Genomic DNA, 26,635 nt, shown 5'->3' on the forward strand with positions numbered 1-26,635 from the left:
AAAGTGACTTTGCAAAGCATGTACGAAACATACTTGGACATGAGAGAACAGAGGTGGTTCACTTACATGGGGTGGGGAAGGGAACAAGCTATTTTGAAAGTGGGTGGACATTTGTCCAAAGCAAATATACATCAGTTAAGTGGTAAAGCAAATACTGTACAAAGAAGATGGGTGGGGGAGGGAGTCAGCCGCCCCTTCAATATATGTTTCATTTGAGCTAATAATAGTACCTCATGCTACAAATATTGGCAAGGGATTACTGATCTTAATTATCTTTATTCCCATACCAGTCTTAAGGTTAGGATGGGCTTAACAGGACATTCTACAAATTAGACAGAAGGATGTTAGCCCCCTTGCTAACATAAATAACGTGTTGCAATGGAGGCGGGCAGGGGAACAGTGGCGTAGCGTGGGTTGTCAGCACCTGGGGCAAGGCAAGTAATTTGTGCCCCCTAACCCGTGGATTTTAGCAGGGGGCAGAGAGCTGCGAGTGCGAGCGCGCCCCCCCCCCAGATGTTGCGCCCAGTGCGGCCGCCCCCCCTGCACCCCCCACGCTACGCCACTGTAGGGGAAACAAAACTGGCACTCATTCTTTCTTGCTACAGAACTAAAAGATTTATCCACTTTTCTCCTTTTTCTCTTGGGTTGTGTGTTAAGCAGTCACCCTAAGGGAAAACAGGTCCCCCCCCCCTTAGAGGAAATGGACTGATCGGAACCGTCTGTGACATCAGCTCAGAATCCCAACCTCACTTTGCAGTTGAGGCCAACTCCAGCCTTGGCTCAACAGCCTTTGGGTGGCTTAGCTGCGACAGAATGAGAAAAGCTGGGGCCTTAATTTATTTTTAAAAATCACGAGATATTAGACAGCGAGAAAGCGGGAGTGACAATCAGCAAAGTTTGAAGATTAACGTCTGGGAAAATGGTGAGGGGACCAACAGGAAATTGCTAAGGGAGTTTTGAGTCCTTCTTTTATTCTTTTATTTGGTTGCAGTGGCAGAGGAAGGGGGTTGCGGGGGTTGGGGGCCGCCCCAGGTGTCATCAATGAGGGGGGTGGCAAAATGACAAAAATATGTTAATGTGCTGTGCTTGCTGCCCCACTCGTCCTGATGGACCAGCCCCCCAGGGCTCCAGGGCTTCCCTGGCAAGCGACTCAATGCAGGCAGTTTGGCTTCTGGGTTCCTGCCTGTCTGATTTTGGGCTGCTGTCTATCTGCCCTCTCCCCACCACCACTGCCACCACCTCTGGGCTGGTTCCTCCATCCTGTCCATGCCAACAGTCATCCTCTGAGGACGGAGATGCCTGCAACAAAATGGCTGGCAAGGAGGACGAGTCAAAGGAAGAGCCAGGCAGCCCCCTGGAGGAGGAAGGCGAAGGCAAGAAGGAGACCCCGAGACCCCAGTGTACAGATTTGCTCAGTCCTGAATGGGTAGGTGGCAGCAGCCTAAGGGGCGGTTGGCAGAAGGGGTGGGGGCATATCAACTGCAGAATGGAAGGAAGCTGGAAGCCTTTCAAGGGCGACCTCCCCCCCCCCACGGTTATATTAATTTATTAATTAATACTACCACGATAATCACTTCTACCCCCCTCTTCAGTAAAAAGGCTCCCAGAGCAGCTTGCAGCTCAGTAAAATGCAATACACTTCCCCTGCCCTCAGCCTGTCAAACTGAAAGATGCAACACAAAAGGAAAGAGAGATGAGGAGGGAAGAGGTTATATAATGTGAGAAACATGAGGTTGAACTAGGCAGATCTTTCCTATGAATTATTTAGGAAATACAAGATCATCTGAGGACATCTTGGCCTGCTCTGTCCTTCATATTTCTTGTGTTGCTATTTTTGTTTTGTTTTTGTCCCACAGCTTCAGGAAATGGAAGAGGAAGAGGGGTCCCTCCAGGAGTGGCCTGGAAGAGATGCATAAATTGGAGGCGGTGGGCCCTTAAATAGGGTTGCTATATTTCAAAAAGTAAAAAAACGGACACCCAGGCCAATGGCCCACCTAGTCCAGAATCCTGTTCTCATTGTGGCCAGCCAGATGCCCAAAGGGGGAACCCCCAAGCAGGATCCAAGGTATCCATAGATTTAGGAATAAGGAATGAAATTTAAATGGAAACACAAGCCATCATTCCACATTCAGGACTGAGAACTAATAATGTAAGTTATTACTTATAAGGTCAAAAAAAATGGAGAATGATTTCACTTCTTGCTTCACAATTATGGTTTCCACACATCCACAAATAAATGCAAAGATGCGAATGTGAATGCCCCAATCTCCCAGGGTTCCAGTTGCTGACGCAAGTTCAGTTTCCTTGGAATGAAGGTCAGCGGAGAACGTGGTGTCTTCAGGATGCATGGTTTTATATGCACAAGTACAACCTGAGCAGAGGATCCACAGCCCAACAGATCTTGCGTCTCCATTAAGTCCTTATTTTATTCTGTTGCAGTGGCAGAGAAGGGGGGGTGCGGGGGGTGGGTTACCCAGGGTGTCATCATTGAGGGGGTGGCAACATGACAAAAAGCTGAGTTAAAAAATAAAATTGGCCTCACGAAACTTTTTAATTGCGTCAACAAACATAACAAAATGTGGCTGGCACACTGCTGGGGCCGGCACTTACTGTAGGGCCTACAGTGCGCCTGAGCCACACTGCTGTTCTGGGAGTGACGTGGTGGTTTGGGCACTTGCAGGCTCAATGCTGCCTGAAACGGCAGCGTGGGGCTTGTGTCTGCCCACCGCCTCTCCCTCAGCCACCTAGAGCTGAGGGAGAGGCGGCGGAGAGGCTCCACGCAGCGCCCCCCTTCCACAGGATGCGAGCCTTGCACCGGGCACCTGAGCAGCTAGCTACGCCGATGTTATATTGTTTCAGTTATGGGTGCCTTGAGCTTTAATGTTTGGTTGTGTTTTTTAATTGCTTGTCTTTTGCATTTTAACGTTCATGATACTGGTTTTTATATTTTGGAAAGAGCTGTTATATGGCACACAAATTACTTCTCCCTCTTCATCCGCAGTTGCCGTGATCTTCGTCAGAGTGCTCCCTTGTCTACATTTGACAGTTTTGGGGACTCCCTCAATGAGGTATGTAGCAGACAGAGCAGGAGGGAAGCCCTGCTGAGCTGCACAAAGGCAAAACTGGGGCTGGGGAGGAAGAGGAGGAAGCTGGCCCGCTGGCCAGGCCACCTTCTGGACTGGTCATGAGCAAGGGGACAGACATCTTTATCTCTCTGGGCATTATTAGGTTCTAGGACAGTGGTTAAAAACCAACTAAGTCACAGGGGGTGTTTCTTTCCGCCGAAAGTAGCGAAAGGAATTGATTTTGATTTCAAAATTTGCAGAGAATAAAGTTAGGAAAAATGGTTTTAAGTGCTTATGCTCACAATGTAAATAAGCCAGAAAATAACACTTACAACTGTAAGTATCTTATTTTTCCTTCTTTTAATAATGTCAATGTGTGGGGGGGCGTGACAATAAATTTTCCACACCGGGAACCACCTGACCTTGCTACGCCACTGGCCACAGCACATGCAGCAACAAAGTATGGATTTTTGGAAGCTGCTCAGAGCCACTATAGCTTCATATAGAATACCACTAAGATTGTTAAATAATCACATTTTCAATATTAGACTTGGAATCAAATAAAGTGGAATAGTTCACCATTTAGTATGTGTCTATTTTTATAAGAATTAAAGACATGGACTTTCCAGTATTTATTCAATGTGACTAGATTCTGAGTTTTTCCTTCTTGCTATATAAATGATGATTTATCCAGTGAAGCAACACAAACCTAAACGTATCTTCCAAAAATAGTTTTAATTTAGTTTCAGTGTCTATGTTTTGGTTTTGAACTATTAACATGATCAACACAATAAATTCTTGCTATTCATACTAAAAAGTCATTTCTGATCACAACAAACATTTTTGTCAAAAAAATGAGACAGATCAATGTTACAAATAACTACATTATTTAAAATGCATCAATTAAGTGTAAATTTAGGCATATTAACTTTCAGTCCTTTGATAGCTGTAGTAGTTTTCAAGCTTATATTTGAATGGGGAAAAAAGTAAAGTTTGTATAGCACTGAAAATAGATATATACTGTGGCTGTTAGATTTGGATACTAACTTATTACATAGTTCTTTAACAGTGCCACAGGCACTATAAATGTTAATTAAACTTACTACACTGACTGTAAATAACAGGTTGTATCCAGCACTACATATGTGCAAATGGAATAGACTTCTGCTCACACTATGGGACTTCACTTTCCTCTCCCACAAGCCCCTGTATACCTCAAAATCTGCTCCAGGAGTGATTGTGGTGGAGCATAGGGGGAAAGAAAGGTTGGTGAAATCCCATTGTGTGATCAGTGTCTTTCTTATGCAGTGCAGGATTCTGCCTGATTCTCACAAAAAGGCACACCAGTCAGTTATTGGAATTGCAGACTTTTTGTAAAAGAAATAAAGCTTTTTTGTGGGGGTGGACACACAGGCTCTTCCTCCCAAATTCGGGCTATGTAGTGTGGGAAATTCTGCATTTGTTGATTATAAAGATGCTTTCTTCATGAAAGATTTGTTCTAAGTAACTTTAGGAAATTAATCGTCTTTCAGGTCTTGGTAAGCATTTCATAATCGCAGCTCTCCAGAGTGCTGGTGCGAGCAATTGGCTTAGAGTAGTCACACTCAATATAAGGAGGTAGACCTAAAAATTGGGAAGCAAAATGTGTTATTTCTGTGAAGAAAAACAATCTTAGCAGAAAAACCCACTAAAGTATTCAAAGAGATCCTTCCACCAAGACCAGTGTCTTCTATTATGACAGTGGCTCTAGGCTAGGGTCTTGGACAAAAGTCTTTCCCAGCCTCCTGTGCATGCAAAGTACATTACATGACGTAATTATATTTGCACACTTGTGATAGTCTTAATCCATTTTTTTTTTCCAAAATCATGACATTTGCAGTGTTGCAGCCTTTGAATAATTTTGTTACAATACTTTTCAAAGGCATCACTTAAATGGGTGGAAATTTTTCTTGTACTAAAATAATACTCAGAACTCTTGTACTAAAATAATACTCAGAACTCAGAAAAGTTCCATCTAGAGAAGCCATGACATCTTTACCTACCCAAACGCACAGACAGATCAACATCAACAAGAGAGTTTGAGAGATGAGGTGAAGAAGTAAATATTACTGGAGTAATGAAGTGTAACAGGCCATCTGATAGTCTTTGCTCTATATTTTTTTAATTCCCTTTTTATCAATTGGCTTTGAAACTGCTCCACTGAGTTGCCCATTATCTGCAAGCATTATTAATATAGTTTCACTTATCAGAGGTTGCTTACGGACCTCAGAATGAAAACTCTTAAGATCTCAGCAGTCCTCTTCATCCGTCTGGGACCCATCCTTAGGCTTCTCACTCACAGAAACATTAGGCTGCTTCTGATGCTACAGCATGAAGGTAACTAAGACAATGGCAACTAGAGACAACGTATCCTACCACCCTACTTATGCAGCAGATACTCAATCAATCCCACAAGTAGATCACCACACAATGCTTAAAAAGAAAAGGATTGCCATTATTGTTCTATTACCAGGACTTGGAAGATAGCACAACCAAGCTCAATATGCAACAAGCAACAGTTTATGGCAAGCCACACCTTCTTATTCCTTTATTACCCATCCAACATGCCCTTTAATATTTGTCAATCTACAGCTAAAATGCTACTAGAAGTTGAGGCTGGTGGAGTCCAGCTTTTGGAATACATGTATTTGACATGGCCTAACGCAACTTTTGCGCAAATTTCCCATTAAAGAAGAATGAACCCCCAAACAGCCTTGGGAGGTTGCAAGGTAAAGCAAATGCAGGAGCTAGAATTTCTTCTTCCTTCTGAAGTTTTTGTTTCTACCCATGGGTGGGGAATGCAGGCCTATCACTATTTTGCAAGGGGGAAAACAGCTGGGTAGGTTTGAAAAGGAAATAGAATGGAGGTAAAACGTTAACCAGCTCTTCCCCCTCCCTTTCTTCTACTAATGAAGCATTAAGACTCCAAAGATGTTTCTGTTTAAAAAGGGAAAAAAGCTTAAAGAAGCTACCGACAACGGTGTATATAGCACCCAGTCTCAACATCCCTTAAGTTGACCATTTTAGCATATGGTTTTATTACATGCTTCAAAGTGTGAACTGGCTTTATGGCTGTGTGGGGATTTGAACTGTGGTCTCTCCTCACCCCTAAGTCTGGCGCTTTAACCACACCACCAGCCTGGCTCTCCGTGATATGGCTTTATGATGTCATAGCTTACCTCTCGAGAAATTATACCCGCTCTGCGTGCTCTGCTTCCCAAGACAAAGGAAAATTCACTGACTTGAGCCAAGCCTGCAGATACAATCCATTTGATGTACTGACTGCTCTTTGGAAGAATCATAGAAAGGACAAGCACTGCCAGGAAAAACTGAGAGAGAATGTTTTTAACAACGCAGTGGGAAAAACAGGAAAGTTTATGCTGCTTAAAATAAAATAAGGTTAAGAAGTTATTTAATTAACCACAGTTAACTAGTTTATACTGATTAGCAGAACAGAACAGGTCAGATTGTAATCTAGGTGATCTTTACACAGCATACTAGATTAAATTTAAAGTGTTTAGGGTTGTATCTCAGCTTTGTAACAATGAGAAAGCTGCTCACACAATAAGGCTGTCCTTTTTTTTCCACTGCAGACACACTGTGCCTTCCAGAGCCTCTGCTGAGGGGCAAGGCGTCCCACAGGTGAGACCAGGAATGTGGTGCAGGGGAATTAGTGAAAACTGGGGAGATTCCAAACAAATTTTCCCATTCCACTGCAACTCCTGCACTACATTCCAGCTCTGAGGAGAGGCTTTTTGCAATGCTGGTGGCTACAGTAGTGAAGACTTCATAAGAAAGTTATTGCTTAAGTGGAACAACTCCTGAAAGAACTGGACACAATTCTTTCTCATTGATTTCAATAAACCTGGGCTTTAACATAGAATGCCTGCTTAAATTTTATAGTTCTGGAAAAGTTTCAGTCTGGTTAAAAAAACCCTCTACAAATGTATATGAAATAAGAGAAAAAGCTTACTGGCTTGTGAGTTGCAATTCTTTCAGCGGTTTGTACACTTCTGATGGGATTAAATATTGCTTTTCTTTGTATATTTTAAGCCAATCTAGTGCTTTATAGTAACATTAGAGATCAAAACAATATATTAAACATAATATATTAGGGAGGCTTGCCTGGCACCAATGCAGATATCTTTTCAGTACTACGTGAATGTATTTCTCTGTTCCCAGACATTTAGTTGCTAGTTTTCCTGCTGTCATTGCTGACATTTTATCTGACTAATCTTATGTAGTTGGGCAATTGTTCTGATAACTGAATCTGATAACTTTTTAAATATTATATTGTTGAATATAGAATTTCAGCCTATATATCTCACATTGGTATCTTACTGTTGTTGTTTCTTTGACTAATACAGATACAGTGGTACCTCGTGTTACGTACTGCCCCCCCTTACAAAATGCTTCAAGTTACGCACTCCCCTAACCCGGAAGTAGATGCCCCTTGTTGCAAACTTTGCCCCAGAATGCAAGCGGAAGTCGTGCTCTGGCAGCGCGGCAGCAGCGGGAGGTGCCATTAGCGAAAGAGAGCCTTGTGTTATGAGCGGTTTCCAGTTACGAACGGACCTCTGGAATGGATTAAGCACGTAACATGAGGTACCACTGTAGTAATGATTAATAAATTACTACTGCATTCTCACAATCTGCATTCAGCAGCCTGAACCAGAACCAAGGCTGCAGTCCTAATCTCACAAAACTGGGAGTAAGCCCCACTGAATTCAGTAGGACTTTTGAGTAGACATGGATAGGATTGCATTGTAAAATTGAAACCCGTGGTTAGGTTCTTGTGGGAAAAAAATCATCAGTTGTGTCCTTCATCTAGCATTCTTAAGCCACAGAATACCAGTTGCAGGGAGTGGGGTTGCAGTCACCATAGTAACGTAATACAAAATATCAACCTTATTCAATTTTATTCTAAAGTACACAATATATATATACCTTCATTATTACCACTGAAAGTGTAAGGAACAGCAAGACTGTGAGTTCATATATTACAAAGGTAGGGAAAACATGAAGGCCTGCAAGAGAAAAAGAAGCATCTTACAGCTATTGTGACTTTTTTCTAAACACTGCAATATTTATAAAAGAGCACAGTGATGAAATATTGACAGGAATCTTTCTTAAAGCTTGTTGCTGAGTTAAGCATGCCATATTAAAGAATAATATTTTAGATGTTTTCATTTTACCCACGATATTAGAGAGGTTGCATAATTCAGGTGGAAGTACCATCCACCAGATGCAGTATTTCAGCCTACAGAGTCTGCTGTAGATGCTGTCTCTAAAGCATAGTAGTGATGCTTACTAGCTGGTTGTTCCTGAATTAGGTAAAAAAAATAAATCCTGTCAGTGATGTTACTAGGTGACTATCTTCACTGAACTATCAACTGTGACCCAAGATCTCACTTTTGGTCAGTTACTGCCAGCACAGATCTCATGAGCGCATATGTGAAATTAAGATATTTTTGCCCCTACGTGCATCACTTCACACTTGTTTATATTGAACTGCATTTGCCATTTTACCACCCATTCGCTCATTAAAGAGATCCCTTTGAAGCATTTCACAATCCCTTTGAACCGACCCCAAACAGTGTTGAATCATCAGCAAACTTGGCCTCCTCACTGCTCACCTCTAACTCTACATTGCTTGTGAACATGGCCCAATACAGATCCTTGGGAGGATTCCACTTCCCACATTCCTCGATCAGGACAACTATCCATATATTCGTACTCTCTGCTTCCTGTTATTTAACCAGTTCCTGAGCCACAAGAGGACCCTGCCTTTTAGTCAATGATTGCTAAGCTTACTCAGGAGTCTTTCATGAGGTACAGTACCTTGTTCAAAAGCATTTTAAAAATTCAGATGCACTATAGCAACTGGATCATATATGTCTACATACTTTTTGACACTCAAAGTAATAGGTTAATGGGATCGGGTGCACCCTTGCATAAGCCGTGCTGGTTTTGCTTTAGCAACAACTTGTTCTTTTATATATTTGACCATTTTGTATTTAAGAATACTTTCCACAAGTTTTCCTGGGACATGCATAAAGCTAACCAGCCCAAATTTCCAAGATTCCCCTGGATCCCTTTTTAAAAATTGGTGGTACATTGGCCACTTTCCAGCCCTCAGGTATAGAAGCTGATTTGAGGGATGTTACATAGGCTCCAATTTCTTGATCCACCTTGCTTCTAGATACCATGTCACCTTCGCTCCTGTAACTATTGGGACTTATTTCCAGTCCCTGAGCTGTGTGATATTTCACTTCAGTTACAAACTGACAACTCCCCTTTCCCTTAGAGAATGTGAACTGCAAACACTCTGGGACATAAAGAGCTACTTTGGTTCACATAAGGAACTTTTATCAATCCAGCTCTTCAATTCCTTTTCTTTTTATACATTTCCGCATCACAAACTGCTTGAAAGTCACTTTAATTTCATAGGTAGTTTGTCATGTATCATGGTGGTTACAGATCAAGAATAAGCCTAATGACTTTGGAAGATCCATAGTTCTTTGGAGTCTAGTCCAATAGTTTTGTCTACCTGAATAGTTAGAATACTCAAACATTCTGTGCCTTCACACCATCATCAGTTGATGCCAATAGGCTTCACAAGCACAATGCAATTAAAATTTATCCTAGTTATTACAAATGCACATTCCTTTCCCTTTGGCTGTTATGCTGGTAAAAATAATAATCATTTATATATTTTTGTAATAAGTTACCTATAGATGCAAAGAATATGATGGCAAGAAAGTCACGTATTGGTTCAATACAGGACATAATTTCTTCAGTAACCATATGACCCTGAGAAGATATAAGGGCTCCTGCTAGAAAACATCCCAATTCCATTGAAACATCCAATAGCTCTGTGATCTGTTAGGGGGTGGAAAAGATTTTTATTACTATTCTGTGTCTATTAATTAACTTTTCATTAACCACCTTGCTTAAAAATTAAATATTACATGCAAATATTTTATAACACTATCCTTATTTAATGAAAGCACTATAATTTAAATAATTAAAGTTAGAGGAAATAAGCAATTTTAAGACTTCTAAAATTGTAATCTTTTTGTGAGTTATAAAATGGTCTCTACCATCTTTGATTACCTGTTAGCCCAGTTCCTAAACACAATTTCACTGTAGTAAAATCCACTTGAAATCCAAACTAGTCACACTAGCGCCTCTCATTAAATACAAACAAAGGAAACTTACCATATTAATGTATTTAGGATGGTAATGCAATGATCTAACTACAAGTGGCCATGCACACTTGATTTTAAGAAATGTATATGAATTTTTCAAACTTACTTTTTATGCCATATCTGACACTAGTGCACTCAGAAATAATGCCTCAACACCAAGATATTTGCTTTTAGAAGTTTGTTTTATATTACAGAGAGGTTGCTGTGTAAATCTGTAGCAGCAAGGACAAAGAGTCTTCCTGCATCTAAAAGGCTAGTTTATTGTGGCATGCGCTTTCCTGAGCAACAGTGCACTTTCTCAGATGCATGATGTAACTGTCTAAATGGACAATATGTTATGAATACAGAGAGAGCAATGATTTTCTAAGAAAGGGAGGCCAAAGGCAATGCAAAATGATTAGATACACCTTCTGATCTAATGCATGTCAAATAACTGAAGAGTAAAAATGAACATAAGATCCAGTCAAAGCATCAAAGTATTTGCTTATATTCTGTATCTTTCTATGCCTCTTCATCACTCATTTCTTCAATCTACCTGGTTGCATGGAAGGACTAGTCTACATGGAATCAGTTAACATTTGGCTCTTCTCTTCTACCCTGCAGTTACCTTCCAACCCCACCTGCCTGGCTTCTTATAGCCAATCCCGGAAGGAGATGTAGCACTGCTTATCAGCTTCCTCCTCCTTAGTCTTAGCTGTAGAACCCAACAGAAAAGAAGTTGGCTCTGGCTGTCATTGGCTCTAGTGCCACCTGCTGTTGACCCCCCTGTCATCTGTCCTACTGGCCCAAATGGGTACCAGCCAACACTTGGGGGGGGGGCACCAGGAGATTTAACGTATCTCCTTTTCATCAAGTTGACATAACTTCCCAGAGACAACCCAGATAACAGACTTTGACTCAGACATGGCAGGCGATGATTTCTGCAATAATGGCAGCTGTATGGGTGGAACTTTAGCTATACAATGAAGGAACTTTAAGCTAGGACTATGTACGCATAAGCATTTTAAGCTATGCACAAGCATTTTTATGAGCAGCCAGCTTTCTGACTGCTCAAATGTTCATTTAAAACTGGTTATTAAATTGGTTATTAAATTTGTTGACATAATGTTTTATGTAATTTACATATTCACCTATGAAGCCAGCTTCCATTAATGAAATCTACATTTTCTCCTGGAATTATTTTCAAAATTAATATATCACCATATCATGTGCAAGTTAAAAATAAAGAAATATTTGGAAAAAATACCATTAACATAAGGAACATAAAAGCAGATATTCCCAGAACTAGAATTTCCTTATTTCCTTTGCTTTCCGTATGCAACTTGCGGTAGTATGGTCCTATTAGATAAGTCTTTAAAACAAGACATATAAGCAAGGCAGCAGCCAAAGAAAAGAGAATTTGTCCAATCAGCATCAATATTCTCAGTATTTCCTTGATGGTGCTAGGGAAAAAGAAGAAAAAGTCACATTCAGTGTCATTCTAAAAGTCCTCTTAAAATGATTTTTCTTATTAAACAGGAAAATGTGTGCATAAATCTGTATCTGTCATTTACAGTTTCCTAACCCACAATTCCTGCAAATGTTAGACTACAACTCCCATCATTCCTAATCACTGGCCACACTGAAGGGGTCTGATGGAAGTTGGAGTCCAACAGCATCTGGAGAACCACAGGTTAGCCACACCTGGTCTTAAAAAAAAAAAACAGACTTGGGGAATATTTAAGCTAGAATAAAAGTTGAGCCTTATCTAATAAATATTTTTGAAAGCGGTGTGTCTGTTTGCCCTGCCCTCTAAGCATTTGAATGCCACTTGAGCTATCATGTGGAAGTTCCTGAGGAGGAGGAGCCAGTTTTTTGTCTATGTTTAGCACTGGCCACCATTTTGAATCAAGATGATGAACCAAAATGTTCCACACTGCACCAGTGCCAAAGGATCAGAAAATATCACTGCCCACTTTGGCATGATGGTTCCAGAGAATGAGGAGTGTGTTTTGGCCTGCATTTGGATACTATCACGTGCCATTTAGAATCCAGATGTCAGGCTGAACTGTTTAAATTGCACCAGTTTGGATGTCACTGAAGTTACTGTTGCCCAATTCAGCATGACAGTTCCCATGTTGAATTTGGTTTATATTTGGATACCACAAGACACCATTTTGATCCAGCTGGTATACTGAACCATTCAAAACTGCTACTAAAAACGAACTACTAAATGAGCTACTAAAAATATTTATAACCTAATTAAATTGACATCTGAGTCACAATATAAAGAGTATTAGGATGTATTTAACATTTAAGCCCTATGCATGTACAATTTCTTGTACCAATTTCTTGGCCAGTGCCCTTTTCAGGAACTTACATATCAAACTCAGTGAAATTCAAAGAGCAGTTTGAAGGTAGAAGAGCCGGACTAATGAAAAGAAAGTTGACATAGAAACTCCAATGTATTTACGGTTCCAATTCATTTGCACCTCTGAACTGCAGCATGGAAAGCCAGTAATTATGTACCATGCATGTCAACAGTAAATTAGTTATTAGATGTATGATAAAACACTTCATCGCATTCACACTTTAAGAGACATGCAGCATGAAGGAAAATAAACATACCATGTACGCAATCCTGAAATTCTTAGAGAAAAGGCAGGCTAAAAATGTAATGAATAAAAGCAAACAAATGAACTTTGTTACCTGGAATGTGTGCCAACACCCGCTTGAATAAGAGTTGGCATAACAGCTATAAACAAGCCAAGCTGTACATCCTGCATAACCAACATTGCAAGCAGAACACTGCTGTAATCAATATCTCCTGGGAGATTTAAAAAAAAAGAGGCAGATGTTCAATATGTTCAAGAACTGCAATACAGTATTAATAGCGTCCGTTTCCTTGATAATGATTTGCCACTTATCATGAACTTGTTATATATTTGGACCGAAGTCATACATGTGAAAGTATCACAGAAAGAAAAATAAAATGAGTGTCTAAGAAAATGTGTGCAAGAAGGCATGACTTTCAGAATATCTATTATTGAATGGCAAATCAATGGGAAGGTCATTTTGAGCCCCAAAATACAAGCCAGTACAATACAAATACAAGCCAAGTTCCAACATAATTCTGTTGCCATGCAATTTATGCTGCTGCATATCTGCTGGATCCAAGATTCAAGGGCAGAAATGTAAGTGATGACCACACTGCTTCTGTGTTTGACTCCATTAAAATTAGGGTCTGATGAGGAAAGCTTTCTTTCTGCAGAGTACAGAACCTATTGGGCCAACATATTCGACAGAGCATCTGGGATTCTGCCAAGCATAACCTTCCTGCAACATAGTGGCAAGACCTATGCACAATACAGTCATACCTTGGGTTACAGCTGCTTCAGGTTGCTTTTTTACGGGTTGCGGACTGCTGAAACCCGGAAGTACCGGAACGGGTTACTTCTGGGTTTCGGCAGTCGCGCATGCACAGAAGCGCTAAATCGCAACCCGCGCGTACGCAGATGCGGGTTGCGAATGTGCATCCTGCACGGATCACGTTCGCAACCCGAGCATCCACTGTACAGCCTCTGACATTTGTCTCTTACCTACTTCAGATTCCTCCCTTTTCTGTAGCACGTGAAAGAAGCTGATCTATGGTTTTGAAACACACCAAAACAAGAAATAAATTGACTTGTGGAAGGGTAGAAGCTGGTTTCAGCTTGGGCAAACCTTCTGTTTTTAGAAGTCCATGATAAATATGATGGGAAATATGAAGAAACTGAAACTTATTGATAGAATAAAGACTAAATTTCACATGGGGTTCAGTAAGTTTTGTTTCTCCTCCCCTCTTTTTCTCAGCTCTTTTTATGTCTGCTTAACACTGTGGAGGACTGGAGAAGACGTAATAGTTTTCAGAATAGTCATTTGTTCCACAATAATTTTGATGGTTTTTCTTCTTATTTTTGCCTGCTCCACATAAGCTTGCAAAATCATAGAGATGAACTTCCTTACAGTCGAGCAGCTTGTAACTCCATTTGGAACAAAGATTTTAAAAAACAAATTAGTAATTATTGTCTGAATAAAATCTTCTTTTAAAATACCAGTCATATTTCTGTGGTAAACCAAGCTATGCATAATGTATTTTATGTTCCTAAAGTATCAAACTGACTTTCAATATGTAAAGAGTACTGTTAAAATGTATTGCATTTTTTTCTGAAAATGTCTATTCCTCACCCCCACCCCTAAAAGGTATGGGTTTCTTTGGGGCTTCAAAATTCCTGGAAATTTTACAAATCCAGTAGTTCCCCAGCAGCTTACATTCAGAGGCATGCTGTCTTTTCTCTGAACCTGGAGTTAGCATACAGGGGTGGACTTTGGTAATATGGTGCCCTGAGCAAGGACAAAATTTGGCTCCCTAAATATTTATTTGATGCCCTCCCCCCCTTTTGCCTTCCATTTTGCTCTCAAGTGCACTACATCATAGTTGCAGAAATTCAATCACCTGCCTGACCAGGGCCTAACTTTGAGTAGGTACCAGCATAAATATTGATTTGTTTTTTATTTATTTATTTATTTATTTAATTATTATTATTATTATTATTATTATTATTATTATTATTATTAGTGCCCCCTTGGCTCAGTGCCCTGTGCAGGGGAACTGCCCACACCACCCTAAGTCCGGCACTGTAGCATATCTCCATGACTAGTAGGCATTTATAGTCTTATCCCCCATGAATTTGTCTAATTTCCTCTAAAAGCCATCTAAGTTGGTGACCATCCACACTCTTGTGACAATGAATTCCATAGTTTAACTATGTGCTGTGTAAATAATTGTTTCCTATTGGGTGTCCTGAATCTCCTACAATTCAGTTTGTAGTATTATGGGAGAGGAAGAAAAACTCTTCTAGCTCTCATCTGCAATAGCTGTACGCAACTCATGATTCAGTTCCATAATTAGCCCATTCATCATACCAGGCAGATGACAAAATATCATTGAAAATATAAAGCTACACGTGTAGACGTATTAACAGGATTCTATTAAGATGTCTTATTCTCAAGCTTTTATATTTTCAGTAGATTATATCTAAGCCTGCATCTATGCTTTTCTAGAAGTCTATTACAATACATGTCTCTTGAGGCTTGCATTTCATAGAAACCAACTTATCTCACACAGAAAGCATTATGGAGTGCTGTGATTAGACATGCTGCAGGATAAGTTTTGTTAACTCAGATATCGGCTGAGAAACTAGGGATAGAATCTTCAGAAATTATTAACTGCATGGAAGGCACTGGATCTCAAACCTAGCCTTCCAGACACTTTGGACTACAACTCCCACAATTCCTGACCATTGGTCATTCTTACCAAGGTTGATGGAAGTTGTAGTTGAAAACATTTGGAGGGTACCAGGTTGGAGAATATGATGAAAAGTGAAGGGCAATCCGAAAATTCGGCAAAAATAAATGGATCCTATAACTTAATGGGTAAAGAACTCAGGTCAGGACCATCACTATGCGAAACTCTCACTATTTAACTGGAAGTTAACTGATAGTTAAGAGCACCCTTCTACGACAATTAAAAGTTCATCAGTACCTTTTAAGGTTAGTTCTTTTTGCCCATGTGCCTGGGCTAAAATTAAATGGAAGAATTCAGTAGGTTAAGGATCCACCTACCTTCTTTATCTCCCCGAGCACTCCCTGCAAGGAATCTGGATACCAATGGTGTGCTTGATAATGATAAACAAGTAGCAATGAAAACGCTCTGTGTTGCTCTAATTTGTAGCAAGTGTCCCCACAGTAAGCCAAATGCAATCATCAGGAATGTCATGTAACAGGGTCCTTGCAATGATATCTTCCACACCTTTGAGAATAATGGTCACTTAGATTAGCATAATACTATTTCAACATTGCAACTGTATTTATCCTTTAAATTTTATGCTAAATTCTTATGCAATACACCTTCAGAATATATAGATCCTGAGAGTTCTTTAGACAACCAAAACTTTGTTTCTGGATCTATTTAACAATATGAATTCCAAAAAAATAGGAGTTCCCCCTCCCCGGCAAATAGATTATATTATGCTATAGATTATACTCACACCTGCTTAATGCAACCCTTGTCCTCGATGTTTAACTGAAAAAAGTGCTAGGATATATATTATTACAAGCAGAAAACAAACAATCCTACACTACTGAGTAAATTGTTAACTTGTGTTCAAACAGTAAATAAGCTGTCAGTAAGGCAATAACTCTTTAGCATGCAAGCATTCCCATATAAAATTTATTTATAGTAGCTTGATGGACTCTTTCAGCTCACAGCTCCCAAAGTGGAGTCCAGAGGCAAAGTAAGATGTGGAATGACAACCCAACGAAGTGTTAAAGGGGCTGTGATGAACACAGCTATGCTCTAGCAAAGAAGCTTGGAAAGAATTAAAAGCTGAGCGCAAGCTGGAAGGTCAGTGGAAAGAGAATGTAAAAAGGAGTAATTGAGAAGAAAGAAAAATGGTACAAACAGGTTTGCCACCTCGGTGAGAACCCAGGCAGAAGAGCAATATTAAATTGCCAGGTTAACACCACCCACTCTGCCTATCCCACTTTCAGACTTTCAAGACTCTTGCACTGCCCTGGAGGTACTTTCCCATTCAGAGCTGTTTCTGTAGCATCCACCTTACTGCTCTTCTGACTTGCCTACTTATGATGCAGTCGCAATAGTCTCTCTTTTCTCAGTCTCTAGCTCTGTTTTTTGTCCCTAGGTGGCTGCAGCCTTTGCACCTGGGGGCCAATCATGCCCTAAATATGAGTCCTACCCACTTCAGACTATGGCTCTATCACAGTGTTCTCCTCAGCATGCTAGCTTTCCACGTGCAAGGATTTTAATTTGGACAGAAGAGCATCTGATCCCACATGTGCCATCTGAAGTGGTACAAGCCAGACACAAATCTGCCACCTCAGTGAGAACTAGGCCTCTGTGTCTATGTATTCTAGGAGAACACGTGTTTACAGTGGTACCTCGCAAGACGAATGCCTCGCAAGACGAAAAACTCGCATGACGAAAGAGTTTTTCGTTTTTTGAGTTGCTTCGCAAGACGAATTTCCCTATGGGCTTGCTTCGCAAGATGAAAAACGAAAATGTCTTGCAAGTTTGTTTCCTTTTTAATTGATTTTCAACGCATTCCTATGGGAAATCGTGCTTCGCAAGACGAAAAATTCGCAAGACGAAAAAACTCGCAGAACGAATTAATTTCATCTTGCGAGGCACCACTGTATTTTCAAAAAAATAACCCTCCGGAAACTGTAGAAGTCTTTTAAAAAGAGGTGTTAAGAGAACAAACAAAAAATTCTTATAACAAAATGTCTAGTCAAGCAACATTTTTTTAAAAATCATGCAAATTTGAACAATCCAAAATGCTGTTTTTCTTTTGGATTATTTGCAATGCTGATGCACATACATTGTATGGAGCAATACCTTTCTTAATCTTTCCGGGGAAAACTCCAAGCCAACGAGGAACAGTGTGTAGAACACACCAAATTCTCCCAATGTCTCTACTTGCACAATTGACTGAAAAACACAAGTTTGTTCAGTTGCCACAGGTAAGTCTTTTTAATTGTCTCAAAATATAGTCAGCTTCTGCAAAAGTAGTAACTAGAAGTTCAGTCATGCTATACATACAGTATCTGCTTACATCTTACTTCCACAATAAGGAAAGCATACATAAACCCCTTAATTCCCTTACTTCTCCAGAGCAGATTTTGGGGCTATACAGGACTGGGGGGGGGGGGAGTAGCAGCCCTGGTGCATAAATTAATATCAGCTTATGTAGCATCGTACCTCTCCAAAATCTTACCTTAATGCTGTTTAATCCTGATGGTCCTAAGAGTACTCCACAAATAATGTATCCAAACATAGTTGGTAATCCTATTGTTGTACATAACCATCCACAAGGCAAAGATAGCATTCCTATGGTGACAATATCCTAATAAATAAAACAAAAATAAAATAAAAATGTTCCACACACATATGTCAACATGCAAAGCAAGGGAACATACTACTGATCCAGGAAGGAAGAGGTTTCATGGATCGTCACTGGGCCTTTTCATGGAACACTGCATTCCTGAAACACTACCTGGAGTTGAGTGGGACGAGGAGCAAGCCTTGGGCTCACATGCTCTCCCTCTGCTCTTTCTCCAAGAGAGTGAAACCTCTTGGGAGAGATTAAAAAACTATCACTCATTATGCATATGAAACATGAAATGGAGATAAAGCTGGTGTTAATATCAGTTGGAAAATGCTTATACCAACATTTTTACAACAACAAAATACTGTATTTTTGTCATTAGTCCTTATAAGTGTTGATTTTCGTTTGTTCAGGCTAACTCCTAATACTAATATTCAAGGCTTTTCCCCCTAACGGAACAGCGTTCTGTCACCTCTCAGCTGGGCCCCAGAAGTTGGGGGAGAGGCTTGACCAGCAAAGCCTCACTGCACCCCCAGCTCATGAGGACATCCTCCCCACAGCCTGAATATGAGGGCTCTGGAGAGGGTCTCCTTGTGAGCTGGAGGCACAGCAGGGCTTTGCTGAGGCTCTTCAGCCTCCTGGCTAACAGCTGATGTGTGGGAAAGCCATGCCTCAGCTGAGCAAGCCCCAAGCTGCTCTGGCTCACACTAGTCAGAGAGACATATGGGTGGGGGGTTGCTCATTAAGCTGGTCAGCTGAGGCACAGAAGCCTCTCCACACTTCAGCTGAGCCGGAGAGGTGCATGGGTAGGGGGGCCATTAAGCTGGTCAGCTGCGGTGTGGAAAGCTCCCCTTGCCTCAGGTGAGCAGCCTAAGCAAGCCTCTGGCTGGCAAGGAGAGGATCACTGAGGTGGGTTCTGCTGAGGGATGTGCATTCCGACACCTTTCTCTCTAGGAAAAAAACCACAACTAATATTGCCCTTTGTTGGTACTGGTTTCACAACAATTCCATTTCATTTGTGAGCTGGATGAGCAGCCCAGGGTGCATTTATGGGGCATATCACATTCTTATTTGGGTTTAATTTTTTTTCCATAGCTGTGAATGGAATCAGATCACAAATTCTAAATTCATTTTTTATACCAGCTGTCACTAAAAACTAACCCAGTACAGCTCTATAAGAACAGCTGCTGTAGTTATGGCACACAGAGATCAGATCGGAAGCTCTTGCATATGCAGGAGCTCCTATATGAGCAAGGACCTCCCTGCTGCCTTTAGTGTCAAGGGGAGGCATAGGCAACCTCAGCCCTCCAGATGTTTTGGGGCTACAACTCCTATGATCCCTAGCTAACAGGACCAGTGGTCAGGGATGATGGGAATTGTAGTCCCAAAACATCTGGAGGGCTGAGGTTGCCTATGCCTGGTCAAGGGCAACTCAAAAATAAACTCAGCTTCTGCAAAAATTAGGGTGATGGGATGGGAAAGAGCTTTGACTTGGAGCCATAGATCCAACCTAGAATTTTTTCTGCATTAAAAGCAGATGGAGGGATCATAGTAGTATTTTATACTACTTTTAGTACCAGAACTCGGACATCTCATATATATATAATGGGACTGTAAAAAGGTTGACATGTTTAATAATGGAGCCTACCTAGAAGTCTCTTTCAGTTAAGGCAGAGTGATAACTACATGAAATAGCTACATTGTATATGGCAATTCTCATCCTGTTGAGGGTATTGCTGGTGGCAAACACAAGTTTGTGGTTGAATAATGTCTATAACAACCATCCAAGGCAAAGTCTAAGAAGATGCTTCACAGTATTTCAAATAAAAGAATGATCTTGAGATAATCATATAAGCTAGTGCAGTCCAATGTAGCACCTAAAGTCACAATTTTGAATTCTCAGAAATAGAGGAAATTAATATTCATTATTTTCTGCCATTTTTGCCAGGTTTCAATAGCAGCATTTTTAATTTTGGAAAACCCAGTAGTATTTTAAGATATGACAGCAATAAAAAGTTCCTGACACCTGGATATAACACGATTACAAACTGGTATTGGCAAATAACTTTGATATGTTCATAATTGTTGTTTATATTTCTGTCTTTGAAAAGTATACAGACAATACTCACTTTTAATTTAAGTTTTATTAATATGCTCAGCCCTATTTTTATACATTACCTTTATAAAATGATGATCCGCACGTGGAATGGTAGAGTCTCTGGGCTTAGTAAGTATGTACTGATTGTTTTGTGAATCAATAAGCATGCTTAGACCCAAATCATCTTCTACTACCCGTTTTGAAATATTTCTTTTAGTATCTGCTTCATCTTCTTCTACTCTTAAAACAGCTTCAAAATTCACTCCCCTCACCTATCAAGGAAGCAAAGGTTTTTCATTATTGTCATCTATTAATTATGCCATTTTTTCTTTGTTTTTAGAGTTTAAAAGGAAATAATAATAATGAGCAAGCAATCCTATTGTCTCAGAAGGTATCCTCAGGTCACAGAACAGTGTGGACCTCCCTCTCTGTGGGCAGAGATCTGGCCCTGGAAGCCTTCTGATTGTGGCTGAAGAAACATCCATAGGTACCTCTCCAATGTGGTTTTTATGGAGAGAGATGGTCCTTGAAGTATTGCAGTCCTGAGCTGTTTAAGGCTTCATAGGTCAAACCCAACACTTTGAATTGGGCCCGGAAGCCAGGATCGGTTTAATATGCTAAAACCCTTTTGCCCCAGTGAGCAAGCTAGCTGCTGAATTCTGCACCAGCTGAAGCTTCCAAACAGTCTTCAGAGGCAGCCCTGCATATAAAGCGTTGGAGTAATCCTGTCTATTCTTACAACACCAGGATTTCAATTTTTATAAATTGTTTATATTGCCTTAATAACCTCTAGGTCAGAGATATCAATCTTGTGTATCTGTTACATTGCTATTTTTTATTCTAAAAGTTTCTAGTTTTGCTACTTTTAATTTCTACAGTTATGTGGGTAACCTACAAGCTACTATGTATTTCTCGCCTCTCACCACTGAAGAAAACTTGCAGTGGCTGTCTTGGAATCCTCCCCATTGCATTGGATTTCAAATTAGAATTTATATTGCAACAAGAAGAAATGAAAGTCTTCTTATTTATTCTGCCAATATGCCACTTAACTGGAGAACATAACATAAAAATACTTAATAAGAATACTTTTGATAAATTGTTATATAAGATAGTAAGTAGCAGAACTCAATCGCTATAAAAATCCCTCTCTAGATAAACTTACTGACTTGTTGTCATCAAAGGCATGCTCTCCTATTTCCTCTTCAAGCCTATCAGCTGCTTTTCTTACATCTTCAAGAATCTCATCAAGAATGGATAAACTTTTATTTTGATGCTGCATGTTTTTCAGGGCTTCAGCCTGGTGTTTCTCTGCTGCTAGAAGTTCAACGTATTCCGTTTCTTCCTGTTAGAATTCATTAAAAAAATTCTAAGATATTTTTTCAAAGCTGAAATTCACAAGATGAACATTTCATTTTGTCAAAGTTCTTACAAAACTTTTTAAAAGCTGCAGAACAAATACTTCATACAAAGAGCTTCCTGAGGTCCTTGAATTGCCTTTCAGCTCTAGATCCTCAATGAAGCTGGAGTGAAATCCTTAAAAAGGCCATTTTATAATAAGGACAGTCAACATATGCAGAGTGTTTACTCCCTTCTGTAGCCATTATTTATTAACTGTATGTATTTATATCCCACTTTTCACCCAGGAAGTACAAGATGACATATATGTTTTAAGGGTGAAATATAGCAATTTACTCAACATCACCAGTGATTTTATGGGGAACTATGGGGTACAACTAACATCTCTCTAAGTATAAAAATGCAAGCCAATATTTCTCTTCTCATTTCATTATGTGGTTATTGTCATTCTGCAGCCACCCCTTCTCATGACCACACTGCTGGAAAAGGAGTTACAGTGGTGCCTCGCAAGACAAAATTAATTCGTTCTGCGAGTTTTTTCGTCTTGCGAATTTTTCGTCTTGTGAAGCACGGTTTCCCAAAGTCTTCAAAATCACCAAAGTCTTCAAAAACCTCAAAAAAGGCTACCACACCGCGTGCTATGAGTTGCTCCTCGAAGTCACCCTAGGTATTAACAGTTTTAAGAAAAAGGAAACAAACTTGCAAGACGTTTTCGTTTTTCGTCTTGCGAAGCAAGCCCATAGGGAAATTCGTCTTGCGAGGCAACTCAAAAAACGAAAAACTCTTTCGTCTTGCGAGTTTTTCATCTTGCGAGGCATTCGTCTTGCGAGGTACCACTGTACAATGAAAAAAGAGCAGTGTCACTGATTGTATATCCTCGGCTGACATGGCAACCTTTATGGGCATGAATGCACTTCTTCCTTACTTACTTAAGAAAGGCATCTCCTTGCCCAGCAACAGTGGAAGTAACAGATTTTTAATTCTGGATGATTTAACGTAGGGGCTTTTGCTACCTTTTCAAGAGCTAATGAAGTTTGCTCCTATCAAAGGCTTATGAGCATAACAAATGATAGAACTGAACACGTTTGAGAAATATTTTGTCTCCTATTTGGACAGACGGAACAAGAACTTGACACTTAAGAGAGTATAATATTGCATTTGAAAGCAGAAGAGTAGTTCTTACTACTGAATGTCATACCTCGCTATGGGTCAGTTACTGGGTATTTTTGGTTGTGGAGTATGCAGCAGCCTACCCTGTCATGAGTCCCTGTCCTGTCTCTGGGCATCATACATAGATGTGCCATTTGCAAAGCATCTATGGCCCAAATATGACCACTGATAATATGGGAAATTCTGCACGCATTGGCTTTTTTTGCAACTTTGGTTCTAAGGGCGATATCCAATGTTGATCATACTCAGAATTGAGCCATTGAAATAAACAGACTTAATAGGTCTACTCAGAGTATAACTAACACCAGATATTGCCCTAAGCCAGGCTTCCTCAACCTTGGCCCTCCAGATGTTTCAAGACTACAATTCCCATCATCCCTGATCACTGGTCCTGCTAGCTAGGGATCATGGGAGTTGTAGGCCAAAAAAACATCTGGAGGGTCGAGGTTGAGGAAGCCTGCCCTATGCAAAGCATTATCTCAAAATTAATGTGATGGGTGTGATTCCCCCTCCTCCACCAAGCACAGCTGGCAAGTTTGTTGAAACCAACCTAATACTTTGTTGAAACCTGTCTATAGGCAGTAGCTACCTTGACATCCTTTAGTTCTAGAACATTACCGTAATTTTTCAACTGTAGAGAGAACTAACCTTTATTGCTGCTTCCCTCAAAGCTTCCAATCTCTGCCGACTACTTTCCTTCATGTTCACAACATCTTTATAATCACCTTGTAAAGCTCTTTGGAGTCCATAGATTGCTTGAAATACAGAGTTTTCACTTTCATTCAGCTCCTTTTGAAAAATTTCAAATGTGTGGACTTGAAAAGTTCTTTCTGCAAGTGACAGTGCCGAGTCCTTTTCTACTGCTCTTATTGCACTTTTTAGTTTGTTGAGAACCACATTCTTTTGACGCAGGAGTCCAGATAGCTTTCTGCAGTTTTCTACAAGCCATTGTTTCCTCTGTGTAGCAGCAACTCCTCTTCCACGATGCAGTTTTATTGCATGTTTCACTATATCCTCATGTTCCACAGGTGTTATTAGTTGACAGCAAAACAATGAAGCCAACACCCATAAGGAAATAAATCCAGTTACCTTCATGGTCCAATTATTACCAATCATAGGAAAGCAGTCAGAAATTATCCCAAACTTTCCATCATATGCTTTTTGCATCTCAAATATATATGCAGTATGATCAATTAATAAAAATTAGCTGTAATTCTTAGTATACTGCTGAACCGCTGAACCAAATATGAATTCAAATTCCAGAAACCAGGAGATGAAAATACCTTAAGCACTGCACACTCTTCTTTCTTCAAGGTTACATTGTTTTTTATGAAAAACATCTTTTTTCTTGGTCTGCTTTTTGTCCAAAACATAGCACTAGCTAACATCTATCAAGATGGAAAGAGTTCTACTGAAATTTTTTTTAATATATTTTCCTTGAATTATATCAAATACTCTTCAATTAATTTTCACTAATGGAATGGTTGCTTGATCTTCTTATATGGACAATAAATGATGATTCCAAACTCTGCATTTCAAAACAAAAAGTAAAATGGCTACTTACTGAGAGGTTTTTTTTATTATAATCAAGCAGTATTCAAATATTGTTAAATGAATAAAATAAAGTACAATTGATTACAATATTTTAATTTCCTAGTAACTAACCTAACTACAAAAGAATATGAAGAAAAGGCACCTTATAATCCCAGGACCCTTCCTGCTTCTCTCATCTTTCTCGATCACGACTATGTCCTTCCTTAGAGCCATATACACATTAAAGTTTCTAATTCTTACAAGTTACCATATCTTTTCACTCCTCTTCCACACAAACCATCAGTTACTTTCCCTCCCTTTGACTTCTCCCACCTCCATTGCTTTTGTTATTGTGCTCCTCCTTTTCTCTGCAACACCTCATGCTCTCTACTTGTCAAGCAACTTCCTTCTCGCAGTCAACAATACTGAACGTTTCCCTGACCTCTTCCTTTCCAAATCTCTCCAGTCTACATAGATCGTAAACCCATTAAAGTCAAAGGCTGTGACATGGCTTTGTTCTGTACAATAACCAGGAATATGTGATGCTGCAAATCCATATTGTTATGGAGTGGTCTGGAGACCTGAGTTTTGGAACTCTGGGGCAGCTCCTTGATCTCCTGCTGTTTGCTCTTCCCAAAAAAACCTGTTGTTGTTTTACTTTGATGATAAGATGGTGGATCATAGTGTTGGTGAGATCCCAATGTACCCACTGTCTTAATTTCCCAGAGGCATCTATACATATAAAATAAGGACATGCATAATTTTGCTCAAGTGCTCTGCCAAGTGTGTTAAACAGCAGTGGATGGCCATTAAAACTTCAGATCCATCAATCCTGTCAAGGATATCTCCAGGTTTTTCAGGTACTCCCAAGCAAGACTTATTCCTCAGTAAGATCACATTCCTTACTTCCATAATACTTAATTCACTAAATACTGGGAAAAGAGGAAGATTGTGCTGGAGCTATGGCTCAATTCAGCATCCCCTTCAAACATCTATGGACCCCAGGGAGTAGTCTGATGACCTTGCTTGCTGCTGGCACCAACTACTTACATATATATGAGACAACATCTAGTCCCAGGAAAGGCATTTATGAAACGGGTCATTAAAACACTAGTTATAGCAGACCATTTACATCAGCCCTGACCAAGATGCATAAAGGTGTATATCCTTTCCGTCCATTGGAAGGAAGAAATTCTGAAGCTGCGTCCACTTCCCAAGCTCCCAACCCCGCTTGCTTTAAAGGGCAGGGCACGTCCAGCAGCAGGAAGAGCAGCAAGACACACCATTATTCCCTTGGTGCTAAAGATGTAACAAATGGTGGAGATTTAGTGGGGAGGAGGGAGGGAGAGGAAGAAGCCACCACCACCACACCACCCCTCTTTTTTGGGGGAAGGATCCAACTCGCTAACCACCACCCTCTGGTCCCATACTAAAAATAACAAACGCAGATTCAGCACTGCCTCCTTTATGACGCCACCTTAGGAACCAACTCCTGGGGCTGAGGTCACTTCAGGGCCCCCGCCCTATAAAACATTGGAGGGGTCCAGGCTTGGGTGTAACCATGATTTTTTTTGGGGGGGGGCAGGCATGATGTTAAGGGAGGCAGAACCAAGTTATCTGTGACGCAACTGGTCAGTCAGTTATATTTATTTTATAATAATAATAATAATAATAATAATAATAATAATTTATTATTTATACCCCGCCCATCTGGCTGAGTTTCCCCAGCCACATTTACTTGATTTGGGGGGGGGGGGTCCAGCCCCATGGGTCTAAAAGACCCCCGGCTCTGAAGTTGATGGACACTGCCACTCAAATCGTGTGCATGAACCGTGTCATGAGATCACGCGCGAGGGTGGGCCGCCGAAGGCGATTCAGGATCCGGTTTCGGAGCCTCTTCCTTCTTTCATTTCAAACCTGGATCCCTCAGTCTCGTCAGGGCCGACAGGAAAGTGAGGGAAAGAAGCGGGGGAGGGAGTGGCGAACGACATAGCACTTCCTCTCTCCCCCCCCCCCACTCTACCCCACCTCGCATCGCCTCACCTGCACGGGAAGGTCCCACCGCAGCCGAGCCACCGCCGGAGAAGCCGAGCCACGTCCCCATCCTCCTCACCTCCACGCCGCCTCCCTTCCTCGTTCTCTCAGGTGACCAATCGAATCCCTCGGAGGAGCCGCCTAGCCAAGCTCGCGCCCCGCCCTTAGCCAACCAGAACGGAGGGCTCCGCCCCCTCTCCATAA

At 40.6% G+C, this 26,635-nt stretch overlaps 1 protein-coding gene and 1 long non-coding RNA gene across 3 annotated transcripts; one reads left to right on the top strand and one right to left on the bottom strand.

Moving 5' to 3' along the window:
* The first annotated feature begins 1,574 nt into the window (after positions 1 to 1,574).
* LOC308475874 lies at positions 1,575 to 21,477 on the top strand. Of its 2 annotated transcripts, XR_013985461.1 has the most exons (4): positions 1,575 to 2,065; positions 3,002 to 3,068; positions 16,597 to 16,739; positions 20,679 to 21,477. It is a non-coding gene; the product is annotated as an uncharacterized lncRNA (long non-coding RNA). The 2 variants fall into 2 exon arrangements; XR_013985462.1 differs by lacking the exon at positions 20,679 to 21,477 and having other exon boundaries at positions 16,597 to 17,739.
* TMCO3 (transmembrane and coiled-coil domains 3) lies at positions 3,782 to 26,543 on the bottom strand. The gene is made up of 13 exons (XM_081003055.1): positions 26,441 to 26,543; positions 23,513 to 24,392; positions 21,501 to 21,680; positions 20,419 to 20,610; positions 18,130 to 18,258; positions 17,751 to 17,843; positions 15,959 to 16,145; positions 13,004 to 13,121; positions 11,562 to 11,757; positions 9,836 to 9,986; positions 8,052 to 8,131; positions 6,284 to 6,433; positions 3,782 to 4,688 (listed from the first exon to the last, which is right to left on the bottom strand). The coding sequence occupies exons 2-13, from the start codon at positions 24,029 to 24,031 to the stop codon at positions 4,575 to 4,577; spliced, it is 2,109 nt and encodes a 702-aa protein (XP_080859181.1). The 5' UTR covers positions 24,032 to 24,392; positions 26,441 to 26,543; the 3' UTR covers positions 3,782 to 4,574.
* Between the last annotated feature and the right edge of the window lie 92 nt (positions 26,544 to 26,635).

Source organism: Podarcis pityusensis (genome assembly GCF_964106645.2).
Source record: "Podarcis pityusensis genome assembly, chromosome: 4".
NCBI lineage: Eukaryota > Metazoa > Chordata > Lepidosauria > Squamata > Lacertidae > Podarcis > Podarcis pityusensis.

Bases quoted from the DNA above. Each gene is read 5' to 3' on its own strand.
- TMCO3 (XM_081003055.1), bottom strand. From the start codon at position 24,031: ATGCAAAAAGCATATGATGGAAAGTTTGGGATAATTTCTGACTGCTTT. The intron at 20,611-21,500 runs GTAAGTTTATCT...CTTCCTTGATAG, and splicing joins CCTTTGATGACAACAAGTCA to GTGAGGGGAGTGAATTTTGA. The intron at 18,259-20,418 runs GTAATGTATAAA...TTTATTTATTAG, and splicing joins CGGATCATCATTTTATAAAG to GATATTGTCACCATAGGAAT.